The sequence below is a fragment of the Corvus moneduloides genome, chromosome 1 (genome assembly GCF_009650955.1).
Source record: "Corvus moneduloides isolate bCorMon1 chromosome 1, bCorMon1.pri, whole genome shotgun sequence".
NCBI lineage: Eukaryota > Metazoa > Chordata > Aves > Passeriformes > Corvidae > Corvus > Corvus moneduloides.
In genome coordinates this window covers 56,316,971-56,342,503 of record NC_045476.1, presented here as the reverse complement: position 1 = coordinate 56,342,503, position 25,533 = coordinate 56,316,971, and the positions used below count along the sequence as shown (strand labels likewise).

The window sequence follows — 25,533 nt, the reverse complement described above, 5'->3', positions numbered from 1 at the left end:
CATAAGTGTTTTGAATAAAGCTAGAAGAAAACACCTTGAACTTCTAGTTCACTAGAAGTGGTGCTAGTTTCACTATTAATGAAGAAAAAAGTCATCTGAAAATCCCAAGTTCCCAATAAGAGCCTGCAAGCATAATAGCATCACATCCACCATTTTATCCTGAGAGCTGAAGCACCACAAGTAGTTGTTGCTCAGGAAGAAAAGAACCAATACTTTTTCCACAGCCAGGTACACATCTTACCTACAACTCATTTCTAGCCTTACTATAATCATACCAGTTTTTCTCTCAAATAAAACCAAGACACAACAAACCCCATGAAATTTCATTTCATTTCAGCAGTTCGACCATGAAGAATTTCTCTTGACTAGCAAGGACAGGTGTATCTACCACTTCAAAAACAACTTGGCTATGCCCAGAAGGTGGACCACGCACACCTGGAACATGTTTAATTTTCATAAAAGCTGTGTTCTATAAATATTTTTAAAGAAGAGTATATGTGTCTAAGCAGATTTTTGCAATTCATCTCATGAGGAATCTGTAAAGTTCAGTATAACTTCTCAATCCATTTCACAACAGGTCAGAAGGGCGCTGATATTATTCAAACACAAAGAAATGGGCATTTCTTAACATCTTTTCAATGACCAGGAAATTTAAAACACCTCTTGCAACATAGAGTATCAGTTATTATTAGGTACTGTTTTCTTACTTTATTCTTCTGCTTTTATTAACATATAATGCCTTTGCAGTACATCCAAAGATATGTGACCTGGAACATTTCCTCCATTTTTGATCAGCTTTCAGTATTTCACCCTAGAGTCCTTTTTTTTTTCCACAGGCTGAGGCCAAGGTGTAAACCTTGAGCTAACCCTGCAACACTTTTTTTATATATGCAATTTGCTGTACATTCGTTCCTTCATGCTTGAATCACAACTCTACAGCACATAACGTTAGCTGATTACTGTAATTAATTTAGAGTAATCCATCATATTACTAGGCAGCACTGGAGAAAGAAGAGTTGCTTAACTAAGTATTTTTTTTTAAATTTACAGTGTGATAGGGAAGACCAGAGCTTGCATTCAATTACTATTCTGAAAGTTCACTTGGAGTTTCAAAGGTTTATATTCCCCCTCTTTTGCCCCTCAAGTTCCTTTTTCACTTCTTGAAAATAGTAAGAGAATGTAAAAAAAACTTCTTCCTCATTTAAATGTGATAACTATAAATGCAACAGAAGTGAATAGGTAAGACTTTTATCATCTAGTCCAATCCTCTGCATAAAGAGCAATAAATCCTAAAACAGACAGACTGTATAGAAAACCTCATTATATACAATCCATAGATTTATTTTCTTGGATTTTGAACACTGCTGCTGAAAATTTCCTTACTATGTGCAAAGCACACTTAGGCAACTGTTATGACCTTGAGAGTTCTTGTCTCCTTGTTTCTAAAGGTCATATGTACTTTAATTAATGGCAATAATATTTGTTTTTAATAAACCATTTCCCCCTTCACCTTCCACTGGGTCAGATTATCACTTCCTCTAATTAAAAAAGTCCAAGAAGGAAATTCTGGGAGATGAACTCTCCCTGTGGAAATGAAGATCTACTTATTCTAGATCCCTATGGGATAATGAAGGAGGGAAAAGGTGGAAGAAATTCAATTGGAAGAAAAGGCAGCTGCCCATTTCAAAGAATAAAAGGTCCTGTTTTGCTTCCTCCAGTCATAGAGCCTGAAACCACACCTTTAAGAAACTTCTTCCATGGTGCCCAGGACAGTCACCAAAAATGAAAAAGGTCAGAGACAGCTGTTGTCTCTTTTTCCAAGCATGGAGGAAGATCTGTGTACCAAAACTGAATACTCCAAAGAAACTGCCTCAGCTCTCACCACCATTGCAGTCACCACCTCACATCACACTGGGAATTGACCTGGTGCCCCTGAGCTAAAATCACAACCCTACAGCTGGACCTACAAAAGCTCTGCTCTCAAGGGCAGTAACAGACTTGCATCCTTGGAGGTCAAGCACAGAGGGAAACATGTTAAGACACCCTGGTCACAAGGTTATATTATCATTAAAAATAGTGAGATATTACTAATACAGTTTCACTGGGTTAAATAAATTCTATTTTCCTAGCCTGATTCAAACTACATGAATGTAAAGTTTCAAAATGCTGAACAAAGACAGTTTCTCAATAATTTGAAATTATTCAGACCATTTATGTAACAGCAGGATACATGAATAATTAAATGCTCTGTAATGTTTTATTTCAGAATGGAAAGCATAAGGATTTCCATTTCCAAGGATACTCATAGAGCTTTCTTTTCCAAATGAAAAACTGGCTCCAGTCACAATTGAAATAAACATTTTGATAACATGATTTCAGTAAAGAGAAGAAGGGGGGAAGGAGGTAGAGGAATCTTGAGAAAAGATCCATTTGTAAAACAAAGCAAATCTGCTGCAACTGAAATCCCCTTTTATTTCCTGTACAGGTGCCAGGTCTTGAACAGACACCCAATTTATTACCTTGTCAGCTGACTTATTAGGGTTGACACAAATCGAGCTGAAATATGCCTGACACACTGCAGTCAAGGCTTTTTTCACGCTTTAGCACAAAGCCAAACTTTCCACAAGGTAGAGGGAAAGGGAGAGGGAGCTGTGGGAGTTCTATTCCCTGTTTTCTATCATCAAGATGAATATGATCTCCTCTCCCATTCTTAATATGCAAAACCAGTCATGAAATAACCCAAGGCTAAAAAATAATTCACCAAAATGATACAGCTGGGAAATTATTATCAGGCTCTGCAAAGCCCTTGATTACAGGAAATAGCACCTACATTTTGAGAAAATGTTCCCACCAGACACAAAAGCTGAATCAAAGCCTCTCCTCTTCCTCAGTATGGCTTTCTTCTCCAGCATTTTAGTTTGAACAATACAAACCTCCAGTATTCTTCAAGGAGAAAAGAAAATACCGAATTCAAAATGAAGTAAAAGGGAGGTGACTCAGGTATCCCTACTAGTTGTATTGTACACACTATTGCACAGTATTTTGCCTGACAGAACTGCCCTTTTATTCACCAAACCTATTCCTGTTGCACTTCACTTTTTATCCTCTTATTTATGACACTAATATTAATTTACAGTAGTGGGTGGAATAAAATGTGAAACAACAGGTGTTGGAAGAAAAATAGCAACAGTGTTACACTTTTTTATTATTAAGTTCTATTCCTGCTGCAGAATTCAAGTCACTTGTTTATCTTTGCTCATTTATACATACATAATCAATTAAAAATTCAACACAAATTTTTTCATGATAAGCTCCACTGCCTTTAGTGATATAATCCACAGTAGTAACTAATTATGCCCTAAGTTTATGCAAGATCTTCAGATACTTTTAATTACATGGTATCTTTAAAAGACTAAAAAGCCTAGTTTAAAACCTTCCATATGACTGAGCTTCTGGCATTGTAGCTTAATCCTCTTCTTTTATGAGAATGGAAGTTATATTTCTTTATACCTACTTATACCTGCCCAGCACACTGGGCAGTAAATTCTATTCCAGTATCTTCAGGATACACAAGACTGGAAAATTCTACAATGTCATCTTCTACAAGGCAACAGTCCTGATTTTTCAGTATTTGTACAAATATCACCATGGGAGTTTAATACAAATGCTTGATTAGGACCTTTTTCCAGTTGAGGGTCTGACTTTGATCTGTCCTACTTGGTTGTTCCACTGAAATGAGCAAATTTGCATTATGGTTTAAGTTACATTGGGAAGAAACCTATAATATTCTCAAAGGTCACATATAAATAAGTAATGAGAAAAGGGTATTCTATTCAACTCAGATTGTTCTAGTTAGATTCAGAAAAACCAAAGGAACTAGTAACAGTTGCTATGGTCTATAAAAATACAGGGAAATAGCCTCAGTGAAGCATCATAGCACATGAAATGATGAAATAAGGAAAAATATTTACATGAGAATTTATATTGAACTCCTTTGGCCATACTTCTGAATGTTTTAAAAGAAAGCTTGTTTTTATCCATGATGCACAGTGGTGAAAGTCTATTCTTTTGAGATCTGTAACACTGGTTAACAGAATCATTAAGAGACATTTTCTCCAATTTTCATAACTTCTAAGTGTTGACCCAAGAAACTAGATTGGCCAGCTTTAAAAATGCTACCCCTGTGCTCCATCTAGTGGAGTCCTGATTTAAGATTAATTCATTGTTTAGCAGAGATGTCCTTTAGTCAGAAGTGTACCCTATACAGAAGCAGTTTCTTAGAGTTTTCTTTTTTAAAATGACACAATTTAGCTTAAAGCAAAATACAAAAACATGGAATAAAAAAATCTGCACAACATTTAATGGATTTGAGAAATTGGTATATTTTGTGAGCTACAGAGACTACTGAAATTAACACCATATTTTCAATAAGGGTAAATTCAGTTCATGGTATGTACTTTCACAGAAGAGCACAAGTATATTTGAAAATCTACCCTGACAGCTTCTCTTTGCTTCTAAAGATATGGCAGGTGCAAAGCTGGGCTCTGGCAGTAAGAATGGGCAGTCACCAAGCCACTTACTGGCCCCACTGTACAGAAAAAGACAATGATACAATACTAAAGATGTAGAAAAATATGCATTCTGTGTAAGAGGTTACAATCTAAAAGAGTAATTGGATCCCTAAGAGGTTTTTGTGAAATACAGCAATCTGTAGAACATTATGGTAGATAGAGACTACCCGTTGTTTCAGTCAATTAGTTTGAGAATATCCAAACTCTCCTAAATCCTTCCTTGTAATGCAAGGTAGCCTATACGTCATTTCATTAGAAACTCCAGAGATTCAAATTCTGGCTCAGATCTTTCCTTAGTCATCACTAGAAGTAGCACTGTCTAGAGCTGCTCACTGGTAGTCCTGTGTTCTGCCAGCAGCTATGCCCATGTGTGCTCCCCAGCCTGCTTCAAACAAATGGAAACAGAGTACCAAAATTCTATGCTTTAAACTTCTGAAGATAATGCTGCTGATATGCCTGGGAGGGGCTCAGATGCTAGAAGGGTATTAGGGAGGTAGTGATGAGCACCAGAGAGCAGGCAGGAAGCACTAGCATTTTTACTGGGCACAGCTGGATTTGGACTTCCTGGAGGAGATAGGATGATTTACACTAAATTTATAAAACTGTGTTAAAGTGATACAGTAAGACCATAGGATAATTAATCCACACAGGAGTAACTAATTTACTAACTTAGTCCCAATTGGTTCACGAATACAAACCAGATTAAAAAAAACAAACAAACAAACAAAAAAAAAGGCAACAAAAAAACCCCAAAAAAACAAAACAAAAAAAACAACCCACACAAACAACAAACTAATCAGATTAAACAAAAACTGAAAAACTGTTCAGATAAGACAATTACTGCCATGAGTTTAACTGATCTGATTTTGAAAATCCCCTTCCAAGAGTCAGGCTTGTCTGCTGAAAATCCTATCAGATCCTGCTGCACAGCACTACCCCATCACTGAAATTGTTTATCTTACTCTGACTGCTTTACCTACAGAATATTAGCGCGTTATTTCAAAACCTGTTCCTTTGACAGAGCTGTGAGGGCTGTGACCTTTGGCAAAATGTGGGAACAATCAACAGTGTATATGGGAGAGTAAAGCCAGGAGGGTGCTCTTGTGAAATACGTGACTACCTAATGCTACTTGGAGAGTGGAAGGAATGGGGAGGTGAGTAGATTCTGACTCTTCAAGCCTGTTACTTATTAAAAATTCTATTTTTTGGACACATCTATTGACAGTGCCTTAAATTGCCATAACTAGCTGCTGCAGGCATGATCGTGACTGCAGGTTCTGTAGAGACTGAACCTACAAGCTGACAGCTCTTGGCTGCCCCATTTCCACTCCCAGACAATTTTCTTGTCTCTCTGCCTAAAGCAAATACCTTTTTGCTCACTGAGTGAACGGAAATAACTCCACTTGGGATCAGATGAGCACCTGAACCAACATAAGAGAAAGAGAGGACTACGTGAGCACAAGAAAGACAGAAGTGCAGTGGCCAGAAGTTCAGCTGGTTTAAGGGCATGGCATAGCACAGCAGCTCCACTTCCCATTTAACCAGGTTAAGTGATTACCTTTCCAGTTTGGCCCCATCTGCTCATCACTGCCCTAAGTGTGGTGGTTACCAGCCCTCAGACCTGCCACCATAATTGCGTGTATAGCTGCTCCCTGACCTGGCTCTGTCAAAATGAATGCAGCTGAGCTTAAACACCTCTTTTATGGTTCTTGGGGGGCTTTTGTTTCTGCTTCTAGCGAGATCACTTTGTCAGGACCAGGTTAGGGAGCAATTAAATGTGCAGTTATGTTGGCAGATCTGAGGGGGCAGCTGGACCAGAAGCAACACATGACCATGCTCTAAACAAACATCTGTCCAAAGTCTTAGTCAAACAGATGTGGAGTAAAAATGTACCTAATAAGTCTCAAAGTGAAAATATAATTTATGAGAAACTGCATGTATCAAATTTTCTTCTGATAAATGCAATTGGTAATTTATGGGATTATAATTTTCTATAGTCACACACAAAGTATCTAGTAGATACTTCAGGAAACCAGAACATACTTCAAATGGTTAAATCCATGTGGGCAATTTTTTTCTGTTCTGTCAGGACACTCCTGGCTCCATACGGTTGTGAATAACTTGCATCAAATTGAATCGAGTGTATTCTAATCAGCCCTGCATTTTGTTAACTCTTAAAAATTGAAAACCTTTGGTTTCAGATTGCAATTTTATATGTTATAAAGCAGGTAACTCTTTATCTGCTTTATTAAGCATATATAGTAATGCTACAAAAGCATTGTAGCAAGAGTGTTTCTTGTCATGTAACCCTGGCTGCTTTTTTCCAATCCCATTTCTTGTTCTAGCACAAGATTTTGCACAGACATAGTAAGAATTGATGCACGTTAATGTGATGGGGAGGTGCTGGACCTGCTTCCCAGGCCACTTTACCACAGGGCAACACAAATCCTTATGCTGGCCAAAGAGGGGTGAAGGTACAGAGGGAGGAACGAGCAACTAGATAGAAGTATCAGTCAATCAAAGGTGCTTCATTTGGGAGCACTGCTGGTCTAAAATGTACATGAAACTGCCTCTTCAAACCTACTCCTGAAAAAAGATTGTTTAAAATCCAAATTATGTACAAAACTGAATACACTGGTCTACAGCAGAAACAGGATTTGTACCCCTTTGATTTAATTATTGCTGATGTGTAGATATCTTAAGATACTTAATAACATGAACTAATCAAAAAGCATTTACCCATTCCATTCTCATGTTCAACAATTCGGAGAACTCTAACTTCCTCCAATTCAAAAATCAAAGTAAATAATGTATACAGACTGTGATATTCTCATTAGAAATGGAGAAATTCACTGCAGACTTGACTGATCAAACTGTGTCAGACATTATATACATACACACTCATACACTGTACAACTGTGTTGCAGAGCAGAACACTAAAAATTGGCAATGAGCATGACCATAAAGAACAAATACTTTCCCAACTAGTTTGAAAATGTATCTACCTCAGTTATCCCCCAAACACTTTTTGATTTGATTTATGTTCTGCTGCTTTAAAAGAAGAAATGGGTCAATATGAAATAATGCACATACTTGTATAATGGATATTCATACCCAAAATAAACTTTCCCTTGGGAGAATATTGTTAAGGCAGCATTTAAAGTCTCTTGGCAATGGTTAGCTAGAAAAGTTATTTATTTATTTATTTAGAATAAAAGTTCTCAGAAAATTTTTACCAACATTTAGGATGCTGGGAGTAAACTTAGTAATACAAGTTTCTCCCTTTCTCCGAAATTAATTTTCATTGCATACAACATTTAGTATCCAATGCATACAGAGGAATGCATAGTATGCATTAATGCAGAGAAAATTATATTTAAGAAATGTGTGGGGTACTTTACAAGAGATGAAATGTATGCACAAACCATTCAACTTACTACGTACTGTTGAGTCTAACAAGCCTGAAAACAAAAACATTGCCCTGTCTGATTAGACTTTGCCCTGTCTGATTAGACTTTTCCTCTTGTACCTACATTTTTAACATTTGGCATACAAGCATCAACAATTTATGATTTCCACTTTCTCAACTGAAAGTTGAAGTATAAAACACTAGAAAAATACTTTTTGCCCTCAGGACATGCAATAGTTCTCTTATACAGACTATGAAATGGAAAAAATACTTAGAGGCTGAATATGATTAGCGACTCCTAATTTTTTCATTAAATGTAAAGACCTCTTTGCAATGACACATTTGAAGCTTCATTTTAACTAATAGACTGAAGCCACCATTTTAGACCCAACCACAGATTTTTTTAAGGAAGTGGCAAACCATTGCTGCTAGTTGAGAAAATGAAAATTAGTCCCTGGGAGAGGATACAATCAACGGCGTGTTAATCTAACCTTCAGCTGTTAATGATTTGCACTACTATTTCCCCTGATGCTGTGGGTTCTGCTGAAATATTGTTTTAGCAGTTTCTGTCAACTTTCCCTACCTTTTTTTCTGCCTGAAAGGGAAAGACTGAAGTGGAAGTCTTAGCAACAGATTTTTGCCTGTGCTATTTTTTTTCCCCTTTTTTGTCTGACCCAGTTCTTTCACACCATGGAAGCACAAGACAGAAGGGTAAAGTGTTCTGTTTTTTCAGTTCAAGTCTTTTTAGCCAGTCTGTTATTCACGACTCCTCTTACTTCTGAAAGATGTATTACAGTAAGCAGTCACCATTAGAATTGTGACATTAACATGAGATTAAATAATTTAGGAAGTCTGTATTTTGCCTGCTTCTTTCACATTCAGCCAAAAAGCTAACAGTTTTACAGGACTCTTTTTTGGAAAGAACTGCTGAGGAGGGTCTGGTATTTCCAGTCATGAGAGCTGCACAAACAGCACGGAAGAGACTTCTTGTGCTGGTGTAGCAGTAAATAGGTGTACCAAGCTTGCAAGTTTGCCTGACCCTGCAAACTTTGAGTCCTTAAGGGTCATTCGGTTCACTCAATTGAAACAATCTTGCAAAAGAAAACTGCACAGCCCACAAGCCAAATTCTGCAGCAGAGGACTGAGTGCCAAAATAATAAAAGTACTCAGCACCTTGCAAAGCTGCATTCCACACACACAACACTAGTTTTCTTAGCAAGCATTTCTTCCAGGAATGAGTGTATCTGAAGTGCTTCAGTATTCTTAAAATAAAGCCAAAATGACTTGTAAAATCATTCAAACTTATTTTACATGTATCACAGGCCCTTTGTTTAACTTAATCAGTTCTGAATATTTCAACGAATAAAGGTAAATATTTAACATGGTACGCCTGTCAAGTTTAGAAAATTTGGGTTAAGTTGAAGAAGCAACATTTGATCTATTTCCATATTAGCTTCATGCTGACTACAGTAACCTGTTATAAGGGCTGTGTGTTGCTGCACACAAATCTAATGTGTTGATAAATATTTAGTTAATTCATAAAACATACTGAAAAGTTGAATGTTGCTCCTTCAAGATCACGCTCACAAGTCATTAGAAATGGTTTGAATATAGGTAGTACACTAGCTGCAAAAATAACTTCATGAAAATCTCAAATAACTTAGACATTACTTTGTTTGAAGCCATAACTTCATGGTTGAGTATTTCTCGTGTTGAAAGCTCATGCATCTTATTTTCACATATTTGAAGAGTTTTGGAGCATGTCCTTAAAAGGTTTCATCTAGGATATTTACTACTGATAACGAACATAATCCATCAGAAATTGTCTTTGTACATAATGGACCTTGTCAAAGATTGCATCGATTAGAAAGCTTAAAAAAATCAACTAAATGTCAAATGATCAATAGATTACAAAGTGGGTGATTTACACATTTCACAAAATGAGTTCTACTAGCCAGAAAGGATAATTTTTTGTTGTTGTTGCTATGCTCTTTTAATATATTTGATCAAGAATCTGGATTGAAAGAAAATATTTCTAGTAAAATTTGCAGTGACATAAACCAGGGATCTCCAAGTAACAAAGACAACTTTTCATGGATTCAGGCTACTTCAGGAAGACCAAATGTACAATCCATGTATTTCTATGTGGCCAAATATAAGAACATATTGCCTATGAATGAGGAATGTAAGCCACAGAATCCAAGAAAGTATTCAGGGATGAAGGACGGCTCAAAGGATCTGGGATATATAAAGGGAGGAACAACAAGTAGAAATAGAGAACAAATGACTTCATTATTTGGCACTGATGCAGTAATTTCTGAAATATGGAGTGCACTTGAGACATCAGCACTAAGAAGACTGAAAAACTGCAGAGGATTCAGAAAAAGAACTGTGGGAATAACTGAAAGACTTGCAAATACACCATATAGTCAAACTCAAACAATAAACTTTTCTTCCTATAATGAATACAATTTGATGGTCATCTGCAAATTCATACATGGGGAATAGAAATATAATCCCATTTGAAAAGAAAAACTGCAATAAAATCTATCATCTGGAAGCTCATATCATGCAAAGGAATATCTAAAACATTATATTACTTAAAAGTAAATAAAGCTTCTGGAAAACACTTAAGAGCAATTTATAAAAAGAATTTCCTGGATTTCTTGTCACTGGAATTCACAGTTAATCCACAGTGGCTATTTCTTTAAAATACAACTCCGCTCACCAAACTAATTCAGGTAAATCTTCTGGCCTTTACATTGGAGACGGAATAATATGATCATGCTTGCAATGATTCCTCAGGAATTAAAATCCATTGAAGTCAAACATAAGATTATGACTGTGTTCAAAGAACTTTGCATCACATGCATATTCACAATTATATTGATCTGGTTATATGCACACAGTTTTATTTTTAAAGGCTAACAAAAATAATAGACTTGGTTTGTTGGTTTTATTATCTTTTTTCTGTATTTTAATGAAAGAAAACCCAGATTCTAAAATCTAGTCTAACATAAGATATAGTCAAGTCAGGTGAAGTCCCAGAAACAGCAAAAGGTGACAGCAAGATCCAATACAGATGAATATAACTGATGATAAATTGATAATGTGGAGCAGAATAATATCCTGTAAGAATCATATTTAGCCTTACAGATTAGAAAGATTTCATATACTTTGCGAAAATTAAATTTCATAAAGAAAGGTCCAGATGCCTTGTTTAATCATTTTGGATTAGCAATAGCAACTTCAATATATAATTCTCTTTTCTTCCTTCTTAGTGATTAAAACCCAAACAATATCAATATTGTTTGAAATCACATATACTTACTCTGGCAGTCGGGACAGGATACCTAAGGAAAGAGAAGTTATGCCATCATTGATCCGACCCAGCAGCTTACGCTTCTGAATCCAGCTGACAGCAAACTCCAGCCCAATAAAAGTAATGAAGAATGGAATACTCTAAAAATAGTTCGCAAAAAAAAGAAAATCACAACACAAATAAAATTAGATAGACCTTTCCTAACAGCATTTTATGCAGTGAAATGCTTCTCAGATTGGCTGGCACCTTAGTAGCTACTCCTGCCTGCCATAAAGCTCCACATGAACCTTACAAATCACAACAACGAAGGCTACAATTTAACCCACAACACCAGCATAAATCCATTGCAATAACATCCTCCCACAATGTCTTCTTTTGTATATTCTGCACATAAACTCAAATGTTATCAGAACAAAACACAAAAGTCTTTCCAAACTTATATTTCTCATTTTTAATAAATCAGCGAGAGCAGCAATATTTGTGGACTCCTCCAACCACATGGCAGAACAGAATCTGGTTTTGATTTGATATTGTATAGAGTGTTTTAGTGTTTTCAGCCACTGAAATTGGCATCTAACATTATTATCTGAAAGAGACAGTAAAGTGAGTTTCTTTCTACTTGGCATTTCTGTTGCCATGCTTTTCACTGCAGACAACAACAGCACTTCTGTACGAGTTTTCATCAGTGAATCCAGTAACTATGCAGCCCATTCCAATCTGGGCCATACACCATGTTCTCTTTCCAGACCAAGTAGCAATGATACAATGTTCCCCTTTTTCTTTTGGATTGTATTGACTGCAAAATAACTTTCTGCCTTTCTGCAGAAAAGTATAATGGTGAACAAGACTGAAAGATTCTCACTCACAACACTGCTTCAGTCTAGGATTCAATGTCCATCTTGTATCCCAGAACAACTGGCAAGCTGAAAATGCACAGCAACAGCACCCATTAGTGAAAGGTGTGGGTGGAACTGGTGGTAGGACTGGTAACATTTTCAGGACAAGATCATTTTTCATCAGTAAAGACTGTCAGACCTGTTCTCAAATTTTTATCATCTCAGGCAACAAAAAAAAGGCTTGAGTAACAGTAATTGGTAGAGCATATTTTTTTTACTGACACTGCAGTCCTAACAGTCCTTGCACTTCAAGTGTGGAAGGAATTAGGCAGTGGCAGCATTTTAGCCATCACCACCAAAATCTAGAAGGCCTGTGGCAAGGAAAATTGGAAGGAGTTATCAGATCTCGGTGCATGCAAATGTTCCTTCAACTTCCTCACTTGCTCTGTAGACAACTTTTTGGTGACCTTTGAGACATTTAGACAACTGCTTTTTGGTTATATTAAGGCATAAAATCCCCACCATGTTTTGCAGGGCAAGAGAAATGCAAGACCAGTTCTGCACCATTCCAGGAGCCACCACACTGCCATCCTTGCCCTGTTAGTTTTCTGCTGCTTCTGCTCCCTTCAGATAAGCTGCACACATGTACAGCTTCACTGCCTGAAACCTTCCAAACTACACTGCTGCAGAAGGGAGGCTGGTCCTGCCCATATAACATTTTAATAGAAGCATGTTGTCTCTGCAAATGCCGTTGCATTTTGGAGGGTGCTCATTTTTGTTGCCAAGTGAGATATGATCTGGGAATTCCTACTAGGCTGGGACACTAAAGAGACTAAGATGGATATAGAACAGATTGCTCAGCTGAAGAAGAATTGGATGATTCAAACCATGCAAACAGCAAGAGATTTATAGTGTCTAGAAAATGTGAAAGTTCATAAACTTCAGCAGCACAGGGTTAGGTTACAATAACAGATGAACAGAGATTAATATCAACATGAGACTTAGGTGCCTAGCTTGCTCTGTAACAGCACTTTAGGCATCTAAAAGCCTGTTTGTCATGTGTACCAACTGATGATATAAAAGACAATAAAGCAAAGGAAGACTTATGCATAAAGCCTAAGGAACACCCAAGAAAACCAATGTGGTAAATCTTTCAATATTTGAAATAAATAATAAATAATATAATAATAAAATATATTCTAAAAGAAAATAATAAAAGAATAATAAAACCCTACAACCTTCCATTTGAAATCAATGAAACATTCTAGAAAAATATAAATACCCCTTGTTCTGCTCTCTATAGCCATTTCATTTCTAAGTAGACAAGACTTTTAATGTACTTTTCCCAATTGATATAACAAGAAAACACATTCCTGACTTAGTAAACAAAGGTTGATGATCACAGCTGTACACTCCAGCAGAGAAAAAAGAGGTTTAATAAGAAAAACTACAAAACACTTAATGACAATATTAGGAGGCAGTTCTAGCACAGACTACAAGCAGTTTTAAGGTCTGGAACAGCAGAATCTGCACAGCAAATTGAATGGGCTCAGAACAGAGAAAGTGAGGTGCTTTATTAATGAAATAAAAACAGTTAATAGGAAATGTACGATGTCTGTGTTCCATGTGGTGATTCATTTTACCTAGCAACCTCTGAAACAGTTGAAATACTTGACTTTATACTAATGTACACTATTATAACTTCTCTCTTATTGACTTCATTAAATATTTTCCTACCACTGTGAAGCTGTGAAGCAGCCAAGCATTTGACACCACTTTTTGACTCAGAAATGGGGAGTGTCATAGCAAGGAGGATAAAGAAACATTCAAACATCCTTAACCTCTTGCTCATCAAGGAGATTGTAAAAGGAAGGATTTATGGCATACCCCTTACTATCTAGGAAATTACTACATCTTTCTCACACACCTACATTAAGCTTGGTCCAAAGCAGATTAATGGGATCAACTACATCAAGAACAGTATGTATTATTTACGTGACCATGACAGCTATTGTCACGGGGAATGAAAAGGCATGCCCTGTCCCGAACAGCCTACAGTGTAAGGATGAGATGTAATGCAACACCAGGAGAATGCAAATAATTCAGGAAAAAAGGAGACAGTAAGAGAAAATAGTCTCACTAGCCAAACCACTATTTTTTTTTTCCCCTGGGTTTTTTTTGTTGTTGTTTTAGGGGTTTTGTTATGCTTTGGTTTGTTGGTTTGGTTTGGTTTTGTTGTTGTTGTTCTTGTTGTGGTTTTTTGGGGTTTTTTTGCTTAAGTTAAAAGAACAATGAAGACATTTAAGGAACCCATTGAGGATGGCTATTTCTACAACTGTTTTCAAGGTTGTCTCTACAAACAAAGTAACACAAAGTTAAGAAATAGCCACTGTTAGCATCACAGGTTAGAGACAAGCCATATCCTTTTGGTATCTTCTGGTCCATAAATGTTTTATTCTCTCTCTGTTTCCAGTTTTTTTCTCTTCATGTATCAGCAGAAATACTTAATGGAGATTTGCATTAGCTTGTGGTTTACTTGAATAACTGATCCATAACTTGAAAGCCTTACTCTGAGTACTGTGTAAGAGGGTTCCATTACACGTAACCAACTCTACAGAATGCAAAGGACCACTTAAAATCAGTTTCTGCTTTATACTGTTGCAAAGAATAATATTCTAGTTGAAACTCAGCATATACTCATAGTTTTATTGCAATTCTTGAAAGTTTCTGTTTTCTTAAAGTCCCAGATCCTTATAGCATATGAATCTCAACTTTCAAGTAAAACTAAATATGAAGGTTCTGTGCTTACTATTTAGAAGCAAACTCTAAAATGCGAATTGAGTTTAAATGTGAACTTATTCTTTAGGCTCTTGAGACAGTAAATAGAAAAGAAAAACACTGATTATTAAATTTAAAGCTTTCATTTTGGGGTTCTCAGCAGAAGGACTCTCTCTTCTGAAGTCTGACCCACTGAAGTCTTTACCGAGCACAAGTGATAATTTCAGACCATAGCAAGGTACAAAGTGAATTTATGGTTTAATAAAACTATGTTTGGCAAACAAAAACAATCATTCCATCTGCCCATCTGTAGATCGTGAGAGAATAAATAAAAACAGAACAAAAAAACACCAAACAACCAACAGAACATGCTGAGCCTAATCTTACACCCATAGGAAAGAGGATGCTCTTAAAAGGAATGGCCAAGCATCAGTACAGATTTTAAAAGCCAAGATGTTCTGTCCTGGAGAAAGAAAATGGACATACTTCCAAGAAATAAAGGAAAAATCAAGGCATTTGAATTCTACACGACAAAAACTCATACAAAAATTAATTCTACAATTATTATCCAAGATTCAGACCCCTTTCCCCAGAATTTTGGAGATTTGAAGGATGACTTTTCCCTAGGCACTGCTGCAGAACTTTGCTACTTGTCACTGGTAGCAGCTGATCAGCTCATGTTTTAAACAGGACTTGGGACCTTTGCATACAGCTCTGCCAACATACAGAGGAACAATGCAGGGGCCATTGCTTCTGAAAATGGAAGCAATATAACCAGAGACAGAAAGTACACTGCACAAGTTAAGCTAACTATTCTGTTCTCAAAACCAGAGCTGCTTCACCCACTGCTGTCATTTCCTACCCATATGTAACAGCACAGGTGACTCTAGCTCAAAGGTGCCACTCCTGTGAAGTGCATATATTTTGTAAACCAACCAGATCAATTTCACAGATCGCTAACCCATGAATATTTATTTGAGTGAATTTGGAGGTTCTGCCACCTGTCTAATGTTGGAAGGTGCATATCCCCACAGACGTAGCCATGTCATCTACTGTCCTAGAAATACTTTCATCCATCTGATACCCAGTAGATCACAGATCCAAGATGCAAATTCCACTACAGTGTCTCAGGGGAAAAAAAAAGAAAAAGTCCTACACTATTTAGGAGACACTAATGTAATCAGTTTACACACACACGTCATCATTATTGTCTTTTAGAGTGACTTACTTGAGCTGAGGCCTCCATTTGTTACCACCTCTACACTAGAATTTTTTGGCTTGAATTGATCTCAGACATCCACTTCTGTATCTGTACCAACTAAAGGGGTTACCACTCCAAGACCTCCTTGAAAGGCTCATGAGGTCACTATTAAATCTGTTGCTGATGAATCCAATGGATATACTGCTCTTGTAATTGTTCCCTAAACAGCCAAGAATAGCAGCTGGAGAGGGACTGTAGATAGCTGCCATCTGCCCATAAACATGGCCAAAAGAGGATGGATGAACTCTGCCTAAGGTCAGACCAAAGCCAAAGAGTTAAAACAGTTATCCCACGAAAGCACTTCTATATGCCCACCTAGGCAAGCATCAAAAGATCTGTTCTATCAACAAATACACTGTCAGGAGGGAAATCTAGTACAGCTAACCTAAGACAGGAATTTAAGGGAAGTATAACTGTAGTGGGAAACCTTTTTTTAGTGTTTTGTTTTTTTTTTTTTTGTGAGAAATATTCCTTTACAAACTTATCACATCAGTGCTCTACAACAGCAGACGTCTGCAGGGACTTTCATAATTCGAAGTATTAAGAATCCTTTCGCAGACTTATATCTGTGTGCCTAGTAAAAAAAAAAAAAATCCAGGTTTGGGTAATGTCTGAGCACATGGCAGAAGAAAGACCAAAGATGTTAAGGAACACTACGGACAAGAAAGTGAATGATATTCAGTTGGAAACGTGGGAACAGCAAAAGGGACTGAGACAGTCGCAGTAGACAGACCTGGAGGAAGAGATCAGCTGGCTAGGCAAAACCATCGAGCTTCCTCGATCATGATGCTATAGCTTAGTTGCAAAACACCTCTGAGGACAGCAGTCCATTGACCAGACACTGCACACACAGGCTGGGCTTGCAGCAGCTTTCTGCTTACCTTATGCAAAAGGGCAACCTTTGCTGATAACATCCCTCAGTGAGGGGACTGCTGCATACTACAATTCCCAGAAAGCTGCTGACGGTGCTGCACTGCTCTGCACAGCCCATGACACCCCCACTGCAGCCTGAAAGCAGCTGCTGCACAGCAGTCCAGGGCATACCTGGCAGCGCAGCTTGTCAGAACTACCAAGACCCACTTAAAAAGTGCAGCTCTTTAGTGAAGCTGGACTGAATTTACTTTGACAAGAGCAAAATAGCATTTATCTGCTGTGTCTGTGAACAGCTGACATCGACCTGTGTTCAGAAGGAGCTGACAATCAAGATATGTGCAATAGGTAGGACAGAAGGGAGCAAAGGTATCTTGGAAGTGAATTAACTGGCAGGGTGGGAGGGGAGGGAAAGCTATGCTGCTGCCTGCTGACAAGGGAGTTCTCACCCTTGACCTCTGTACTCTTGCCTTGGATATTTAGGACAGAGCACCATCCCAGCATAAATATTTGTTCTAAATTTTCTTAAACAATCTTTATTTTTTAATTAGAAACCTTTTATTTTTCTGTCTTTGACTGAGCTTGACTTAAGGGCACAGAGAGACCTGACTTTTTGCTTGCTTCAAGAACCATAATAGCCAAATACAGTATCATATTTTCTGCTTTCCTCAGTTCAGTTTGCTGTCACTGTTCATCTTGTCAGTGCTGCTGAATATAATATTAGCACCAGACCTCAGATATTTGGGGTGCTTCTCTGAAAACTTCAGCTCTTGGTACCAGGAGAAATCACCATTTAAATAAATGATAATAGAGGGCACGGTTAAACTGGCAGCTTACAGGCAGAAAGCCCAGAAGAGAAAGAGGATTTAATCTTAATTTAGGTGCCCTTTCGCGGATGGTTTCTGTGAGGCGGCTGTGGCTTTTGAAAACAAGTACAGGTGGGCGGACGAGAGGGCGAGGGATGCAGCCAGGGTGGGAAAGGAGAGGACTCTCACCTTATCCACGTAGTTAGGTACCTCCTCCACCGTGCGGAAGGAGCTCTCTCCGGGCAGCAGCGCGTAGAAGAGGGCTCGGAGCTGCTGGCCCAGCGCGGTGTCCCGCGGGCTGCCCGCCTCAGCGCCCATGGCCCGGCCGCGCTGCGGCCGCTCCGCTCCGCTCCGCCGGGACGGCGTAACCCGGCCGCCCCGCCCCGCCCCGCCGCGGCCTCGCCTCGTTACCCCGCGGGCCCGAGGGCTTCAGGGCTTCCGTGGGGAAAGCTTGCCATTTCTGGTTTCCCTGCATCTTGCTGTTTCGGAGGTTTGCTTGGGTTTGGGGGCTCTTTTTTCGTATGTGTCATCACTGCCTGGCCCACTTCTGGAAGCTGCGAGAAAGCTCTCGCGCACCCCAGCTGCCTTCTCACCCTCAAAAATCTCAGAACCTCAAAAATCAGCAGCGCTCAAGCCATCATTTCTCAAGTTTAGACAGATTTCCATACAACAATAAAAATTATTGCTCAGGTTTGGACTTACATAAAAATAAAATGTTACGGGTTTTGAGAAACAAGCCAAGGTGTGCTCGTTGACTCGTCTGCTCGGCTGTATGGATCAGTCCAGCATTCTTCCCATTGGAAGTTTTTATTTTTTAATAGGGCTTATCATGGCTCCATTTTATATAGCTTTAATTAACATCACTGCATTGAAGGTAGCCTCTGGAAGCCATCTATTGTGATTTCAATTACAAAGGAGTGAAAACTAGGGAAATACAAAGAAATGGTGAAATGTATGCTAGATCCTCGTAGAAAATTACTTTTAGAAATGCGAGTAAGGACAGGCTTTGTGCATCCAAGACCTTCAGTCTGAAGCTCAGGAGCGTGTCAAATGTTTGTCAATTACGCTTGATATTTGGTGTTAATACAAATAATAAGATTTCTGATAAAATTTTCCAGATTAGCTGGAAATAAAATAACACAATATCTCAACAATGCCTTCATCTCAAATGTACAGTTCCAGTAACAATCTTTGCAGAAGAAATGGACTGCAAATCCCACTGTAAAGGATTTTACCACAATTTAAATTCTGACAGTCATTAAACAATTTTTTTTTTACTTTGAATCAGCCTTTAGTTTTGGAAAGGAGCTATGCTGGGTAATTTCATCTGAAGTTTCTGTTTAGAAAAAGTTCCATGCAGAGAAATTCACATTAAAAAAACCTGAAATATTACATATTTGTGATGTTTGTATTAAATAAGTTACCATTTAAACAACAGCGTGGAAGGTCGATTTAAACAATATTTTTCAGTTTCAATAATGTTACAATACTGTAGAGAATGGCTGTCAGAAAATTACTGAAAATACCAATAAAATATTTTACTTTTAGCTGAACAAAGCAGGAGTATTGAAAAATGGCATTAATGATGAAATAGAGTTGGACACTCTTAATATGTATAGTTTATACTAGTACTGTAAGTAAAAAGAATCATAAATTTATTTAAATGCTTTAAAATTGCATTCTAGTGTTGTCAACTTCATTGGCGATTTATGATAATCTGAGGTTCTTTCAAAACTCTAGTTGTTAACTTCTACAATCTGAGCTAATCTAAATGAAAATTCCAAATTTACTCAAAATCACACACATCAACAGCATTCTGACCAGATCTTCATCGCAAGCAATGAGAGAAAACATTTTCTTGTTCATTTAGATTAGCCTCAGTATTTCTATGACATTACTCTCATGTTAGAGCTCCTTTAACTCAGCCTCACCTCAGCCATACCATCTCAGTCAGCCACCCTGAGCCCTTCATTACTCTTGTGCTGGAGTTCAGCTTGCTCCATCATCAGCCTTCAGAGTTAAAGTGGCCTAAACTTAATCCCACAAAAATTGCTATCAGTGAACTGCATCTGGGGACCACTCGGGTGTAAGATCTATTAGCAGGGCAAGGGAGCCCATGGCCACACAAGGTGAGATGCATTTTAGGTACTATGGAACCACTACATCCTATCTGGGAAAGAAAAGAATCCCTCAAATTTTTATGACTTTCTACTTTCTTAAAGATTATTATTTTGGACTGCCATTTCATTGTAAATTGTCATCCCAATATGACTGCACTGAAGCTCTTGCTTTCAAACAGGAAGGAAGAAAATTGGACTTGATCATGCTTCACAGGGGAAAACAATGGGTTGTGTTTTCCAGCTTCCATGTCCAAGAAGATATAGGTGATAGCACTACAACACCTGCACTGCTGGTGAGGAGAACAGTTTGAAATCTTATCTGGAGCATTTATGAGTGTTTCACAAGCTTCAGTGGTCTGGCTCTACCAATGTAGCTGCTGTTTTCTACTTGTGCCTTGAAACTTAGCGTGCAGTTTTCAGTACTCCTTCTTTCTGTTGTTAAGAAAGGAATGGAAAATAAAGGAATGTGGCTTCATTGGAGGCACTAACCCTCTCCCAGACAATGCTCCCTCCATTCAGTCACCTTGCAGGGTTTTTTTGTGAGTTGATTTTTTTTATTACTTTATTTTCTGCAAAGACTTAAATAATCTACTTTTTTCCTCTTTACAACAACAAAAAAAAAAAAAACCAACCAAACAGAAAAGTATATATTTCCCATCCTACACTGCCATCAAAAATGCAGGAGGATGTTCTGTATGGAGACTGGGATTCTGCTGTTTATTAGTAGATCATTCCAGTAACTAAGGCAACAAAGGCCTCTGTTCTACTTAGAGGAAATTGGGGATCTGGCCTAACATGGGGATCTGTAGGTGGATCATATTTTGTTTTCTCTAAAGAACTTCATCCCACCCACTTCATGAACAGAGAACGCCCAGAGTCTTCCTGTTTAGGCCTCTCTAAGCAGTAAAACAGCACTAAATAATAAAGTCATAAAGGGAATTAGGGCAGTTTGAAATAGGGATGGGCCATATAGTCTGCCTTAGTAGTCATTCACAGTAAACTAAATCATATCCAGAACCAAGCTGGGCTTAGTGTGCTCTGTTTGTGTAGTAGTATCTTTGAATAGAAGCACTTTAAAGGAGTACAGTTTAAATGAGTACACAAGTCGATGTCAGAATTTTTTGTATCAGCACTCCAAGTATACAGCACCTACATTCATGCTTGGCAGTGGATGTCATCAGAGGAGCACTAAATGTATTAGTGTTATTATAAAACTGGTATTATAATATATTAAATATTTTCAGTGTTGTCTTTGCCAGTGATAAACCCTACATCATATTAAAAAACCCCTACCATTAAAAAAATGTTTATTTGCTTATATTATGAGCTATATATATATGTATATCAATATACAATTCTTAATAAGAGCATAATAAACTTACTCCAGAGACCTGAAGACAGGGATGATCTTGCACATTAATCAATGTCATGCTATGCACTTGGCAACTTATTGGTAATTCCATTGCTTCTACACAGAACTGATAGCCACAGAACAGTGTTCCTATATGATCATTCTAAGTTATTTAATTCAGCACAACTTGTTAGCAAAATCAGTTTATTCAAGGGTTTCCAAGCTGTGCAGCGAAAATAATACACCCTTTAGGGAGTCTGTTGGGGAAACCTTACAGTGATAAATGTGTATACTAATCTCAGAATTTTATCCTTGTCTGTTTGTTTATTAGCATCTCTTCCTGATCCTATAGAAGGCTATTGTTTGTTAGTTTGTTTTTGTTGGGGTTTTTGGTTGTTGTTTGGGTTTTTTTCAGCATAGTAATAGATCTGAAATCCTCCTTTCTCACATGGGAAAAATATTTTTAATTTTTCTTTATTTGTAAATGCTTTATCTTTCTTTTTGTATCCTCAGGAATCATTTGCACCTTAGACTCCTGTTCCCTACTTAGCTGAGCTAGATGCTGACTTCTAGAAAATGTGTGGGAAACACTGCTCTCTCCTTCGCTTCTAACATGCTTCCTCCATCATTTGCTTTGCCCTGGCACTGAGACTTACAGGATTGCTCCATGAGTTTACTTCACAAACTCACATAGCAAGAAATTAAGCCAGAAAAGAAATAGTTTTACCTTTTTCTACTGCTCTAGCAAGCTAAATGGCTTAAGAGAGTGGCCAGGGAGGGCAAGAGTTGGCATGAAGGCTCAGGAGAAAGTGCAGGACCACACAGCTACAAACCAGAGATGGGAGAACAAAATGGAAATAGGACTTCTTCATTTCAGCAGCAGCAAGTTGTTAGAGCAGCTGAACAGCTCATGGAGTCACTGCCTCATGCCCATCTGTCATAAAAATGGCTGTGGCAGGCTGTCATGTCAGCAGGCAACCACACCCAAGCAGTCAGCACTTCCTTCACATCACTACTTCAGTGCCTTTGTTTCAAAGTTGTCCTTTTTTTTTTTTTTCTGTAAGGTCAGTCTCTATCAGGATGGATAGGGTCATGGGACATCTTCTGGAAGGGGTATGGTGCTCTCCATGAATCTCACAAGGACCCATCAGGCTGCTAGGAAGCCGGGAGGGGATAGTTCAAGGCATGTTGCAGATGAAAGATACCACAGGAGATGAGGACGCAAAGGTCTGATCAGGAAAAGAACAAGAGTGGCTCAGAGTTGCAGGAGGGAAATTCTCCTGGAGACCAGAGGAGCTTTACAGAGGTTGCTGCAATTCAGAAAAGTAGCTGAGATTTCCAGCTGAGATATACACTGAAAGTATGGGTCACCCTACTAGGATACAGTGAGCAGCAGGAATTGGTATTCATACTCTGTGTTTTTATTAGTCCTCAAACAGCAAAAAAGCACCTCAGATTTCTCTATTTCAGAAACTTTGGTTTAAGTTTCTATTCTAAGAGAACGATGTTAGAGAGAAAATCCTTTTGGAGTGATTGCTATGCTGACCTCAAGGAACACAGACAAGGTGGTACATCCTGAAACTCTGATTTTGGAGACCAATCATAAGCAGAAAGCCCTGCATCACATCTGCGTGTTAGCCTTCTTGAACACTGCTGGAATGGCAAGAAGTTCCCAACAGAGCCTGTGTAGTGCTTTGAGCCCTCCCCGCTTCATCTACATGTTGTGCACTCTTGGTGCTTCCCTTTTGCAGACCCTGGTGATCACTAGACACTGCACCAAACCATTCTAACATGCTCCATCAGCATAAAAAATGGCCCAACAAAGCACTAAACTGGCTTGAGTTGCTATGGACTGAAGATGACAGACATGCAGAACAGGAAGAACGACAGGACAACATGGTGGTCTAAAGTCCACCCTGCTGAGGAAAACTTGGGAATTTCAGAACTTCAAACTTATCTGTCTCATGCCTGAGCTCTGTGGAAAGTTTGTCAAAGAGCCAGCATGTGCTCTGACTAAATGCTTGTTCATCCTTTGCCTGCATGCCTCATCTCCTGGGCTGTTCAGTGCCCATGGGTGGGCTCTTCAGCTGCCACACCTATCGGGCATTCAACTACCCATCTGCTGGAGAGGTGAACTCTGAACTAGGTCAGTTACTGGCACTCCTCAGTTGGCTTCTTATCTCTGCACAACCTGAAACAGCTCCAAGAAGATGCTTTTAAGTCATGAGCAGCCCCACACCAGCTGACATGCTCGTGCCCAGTTCTGATGCAGCCAACCCAGCTGCCTAATGACTCAGGGAGCAGTCATTGGGATACTCAGGCAGGCTGAAGAATAAGGCAGACACTATTTTGGGGTATTTTTGTAATATTTTCCATCATTGTTTGCACTTGAAATAATTTAACCTTTTGTTCTTACTGAGGAAAAATGTGTTTTGGTTTTTTTTCTTGTGTGAGAGGGGATGGGATGGGAGTTACTGGAAAAATAAATTCCATCTTCAAGGCAGACCTATCAAGTAAGTAACTTTAGAAGAACAGCCTGCCCACCTGTTGTGAGTGTTTCCAAATTTTATCTGGCATGCTCTGCTGTGCAGTTTTTTGCACTTTTATTTTTGAAAACCTTATTATAGTTTAATTTTTTAAGAACACCAGGGTTCAGGCTGCTGTGTGATGTAAACTGCATGTTAGGTCCGCATTATGCAGCTTACAACCGCAGCTTCAGGACAGATAGCTTATACATCAAGATCATTTGATCAGATAGGTTATAACCTATTTAATATGTCTTTGTGCCATGTGACAAGTGATTGTTACTATTTGTTATCACCAGAACAGTCTCGTGTTTTTGAATTAGGAACAGATGAATATCAACACTAGGTAGATCCAAAATTATAAAACATCTCATGACATGAGAGGCACACATGAGATTATATCACATGCTACCACTTTACTCCATGTGCACAAGCAGGAATCATTTGGGTAATTTCTGAGTGGAAGCATAGAAAGTACAACTTTTCCAGCAAGGCTAACCAAAATGCTGATTTTTTTTTTTTTAATAAAGAACAGTCATAGAGAATTATAAAGAGTATGCCCATATACATGAATTTCAACAGAAAGACTGTTGTCTGTTAACACTGAACATTTTTTAAAGATCTACTCTAGTATCAGCAGCAGATGTACTTTATAAAATCTTTGGGTAATATTTTAAAGCTTGAGATCTTCAAGAGTCATTTGGCCTCAAATCAGCTGTTTTCCTACATTATAAGGAAGAGAGAATAATTTTTCTTTCCCAGGAAAACCACATAGTTTCTACTTCTTTCTAGCCTGCAAATCCCTAGTCCTTGAAAAAGAGATTGTTTTCTGGATGACTCCTTTAAATAAATTACAGTGATTTATACATGCTGAGTGCAATTAATGTGTTTGAATAAAACAAAAAGACTACAAAGCTTAGCTACCAAAGGCAGTAGAACACTTTTGGAAAGGTGGAAATCCCCTTTACTTCCAGGGAATAAGTTACCAGAGCCTCTGGCAAGCAACAAACCTCCTGTGCCAGTAGGGCTGTTAGGAGTTGGACACTGCCAGCTCCCCACCGCCTCAGCAAATCTACAGCCACTGCCCCCTACCACTCCAGAGAGAGTGCTCACTTCTGGTCCAGCTGCCTCTGTGCTCCTGTTTAGCAGAGTTTGTTCTCCTTCCTCTCCTTTAAGTCAGTGCATCAATACCACAAGTTCACGTCTGAGGGCAAAGGAAGTGCCTTTCTCCTGCTGCCCACAGACTCAAGCTGACAACCTTCTCCACCCAGGAGCTCTCCATCCACCACTCATCCACAAATAACCTCTTGCTCTCCTTCATTTGTTTAACACTGCTCTGGGGGCACCGTGAAGACACTACCCATCACCTGCCTACCATCCTTGAAGACACACAGTCACACACATCCTCCTACTACTCCTTTGACCCAGTGCCAAAGCCCACCTCCCACTGTGAGACCACCCCAGAAGGAAGTACCAGGTGCTCCCTGCCAGCCTAAACCTCAATAAGGACATTTCTCCAGATCTTTTGATACTCCAAGTAATTTATATGTCATATGTTGAGAACCAAGCCTTGCAATATTGTGCAATTGCATCCTACCTGGAGACATTCCAGCACTCTCTCCACTGCTCAGCTGGCTCTCTAATTGCCCAAATATCTGCCACCTAAATATCTCTTATCTGCTAA

General features: G+C 38.6%; 1 protein-coding gene across 8 annotated transcripts in view; it reads right to left on the bottom strand.

Annotated features, from left to right (window-relative positions):
- AGMO (alkylglycerol monooxygenase) overlaps positions 1-18,231 on the bottom strand; it is a 240,112-nt gene extending 221,881 nt beyond the window's left edge. For 3 of the 8 annotated variants that reach the window (XM_032110694.1, XM_032110671.1, XM_032110685.1), the window contains exons 1-2: positions 18,043-18,230; positions 11,312-11,442 (exon numbers count right to left, since the gene is read on the bottom strand). In XM_032110694.1, coding sequence (XP_031966585.1) covers positions 11,312-11,442; positions 18,043-18,171 — 260 coding nt within the window. In that variant the 5' untranslated portion in view covers positions 18,172-18,230. Of the gene's footprint in view, positions 1-11,311; positions 11,443-18,042 lie in introns of all 8 variants that reach the window. The other 5 variants (XM_032110720.1, XM_032110711.1, XM_032110729.1 and 2 more) reach the window with 3 other exon arrangements.
- Between the last annotated feature and the right edge of the window lie 7,302 nt (positions 18,232-25,533).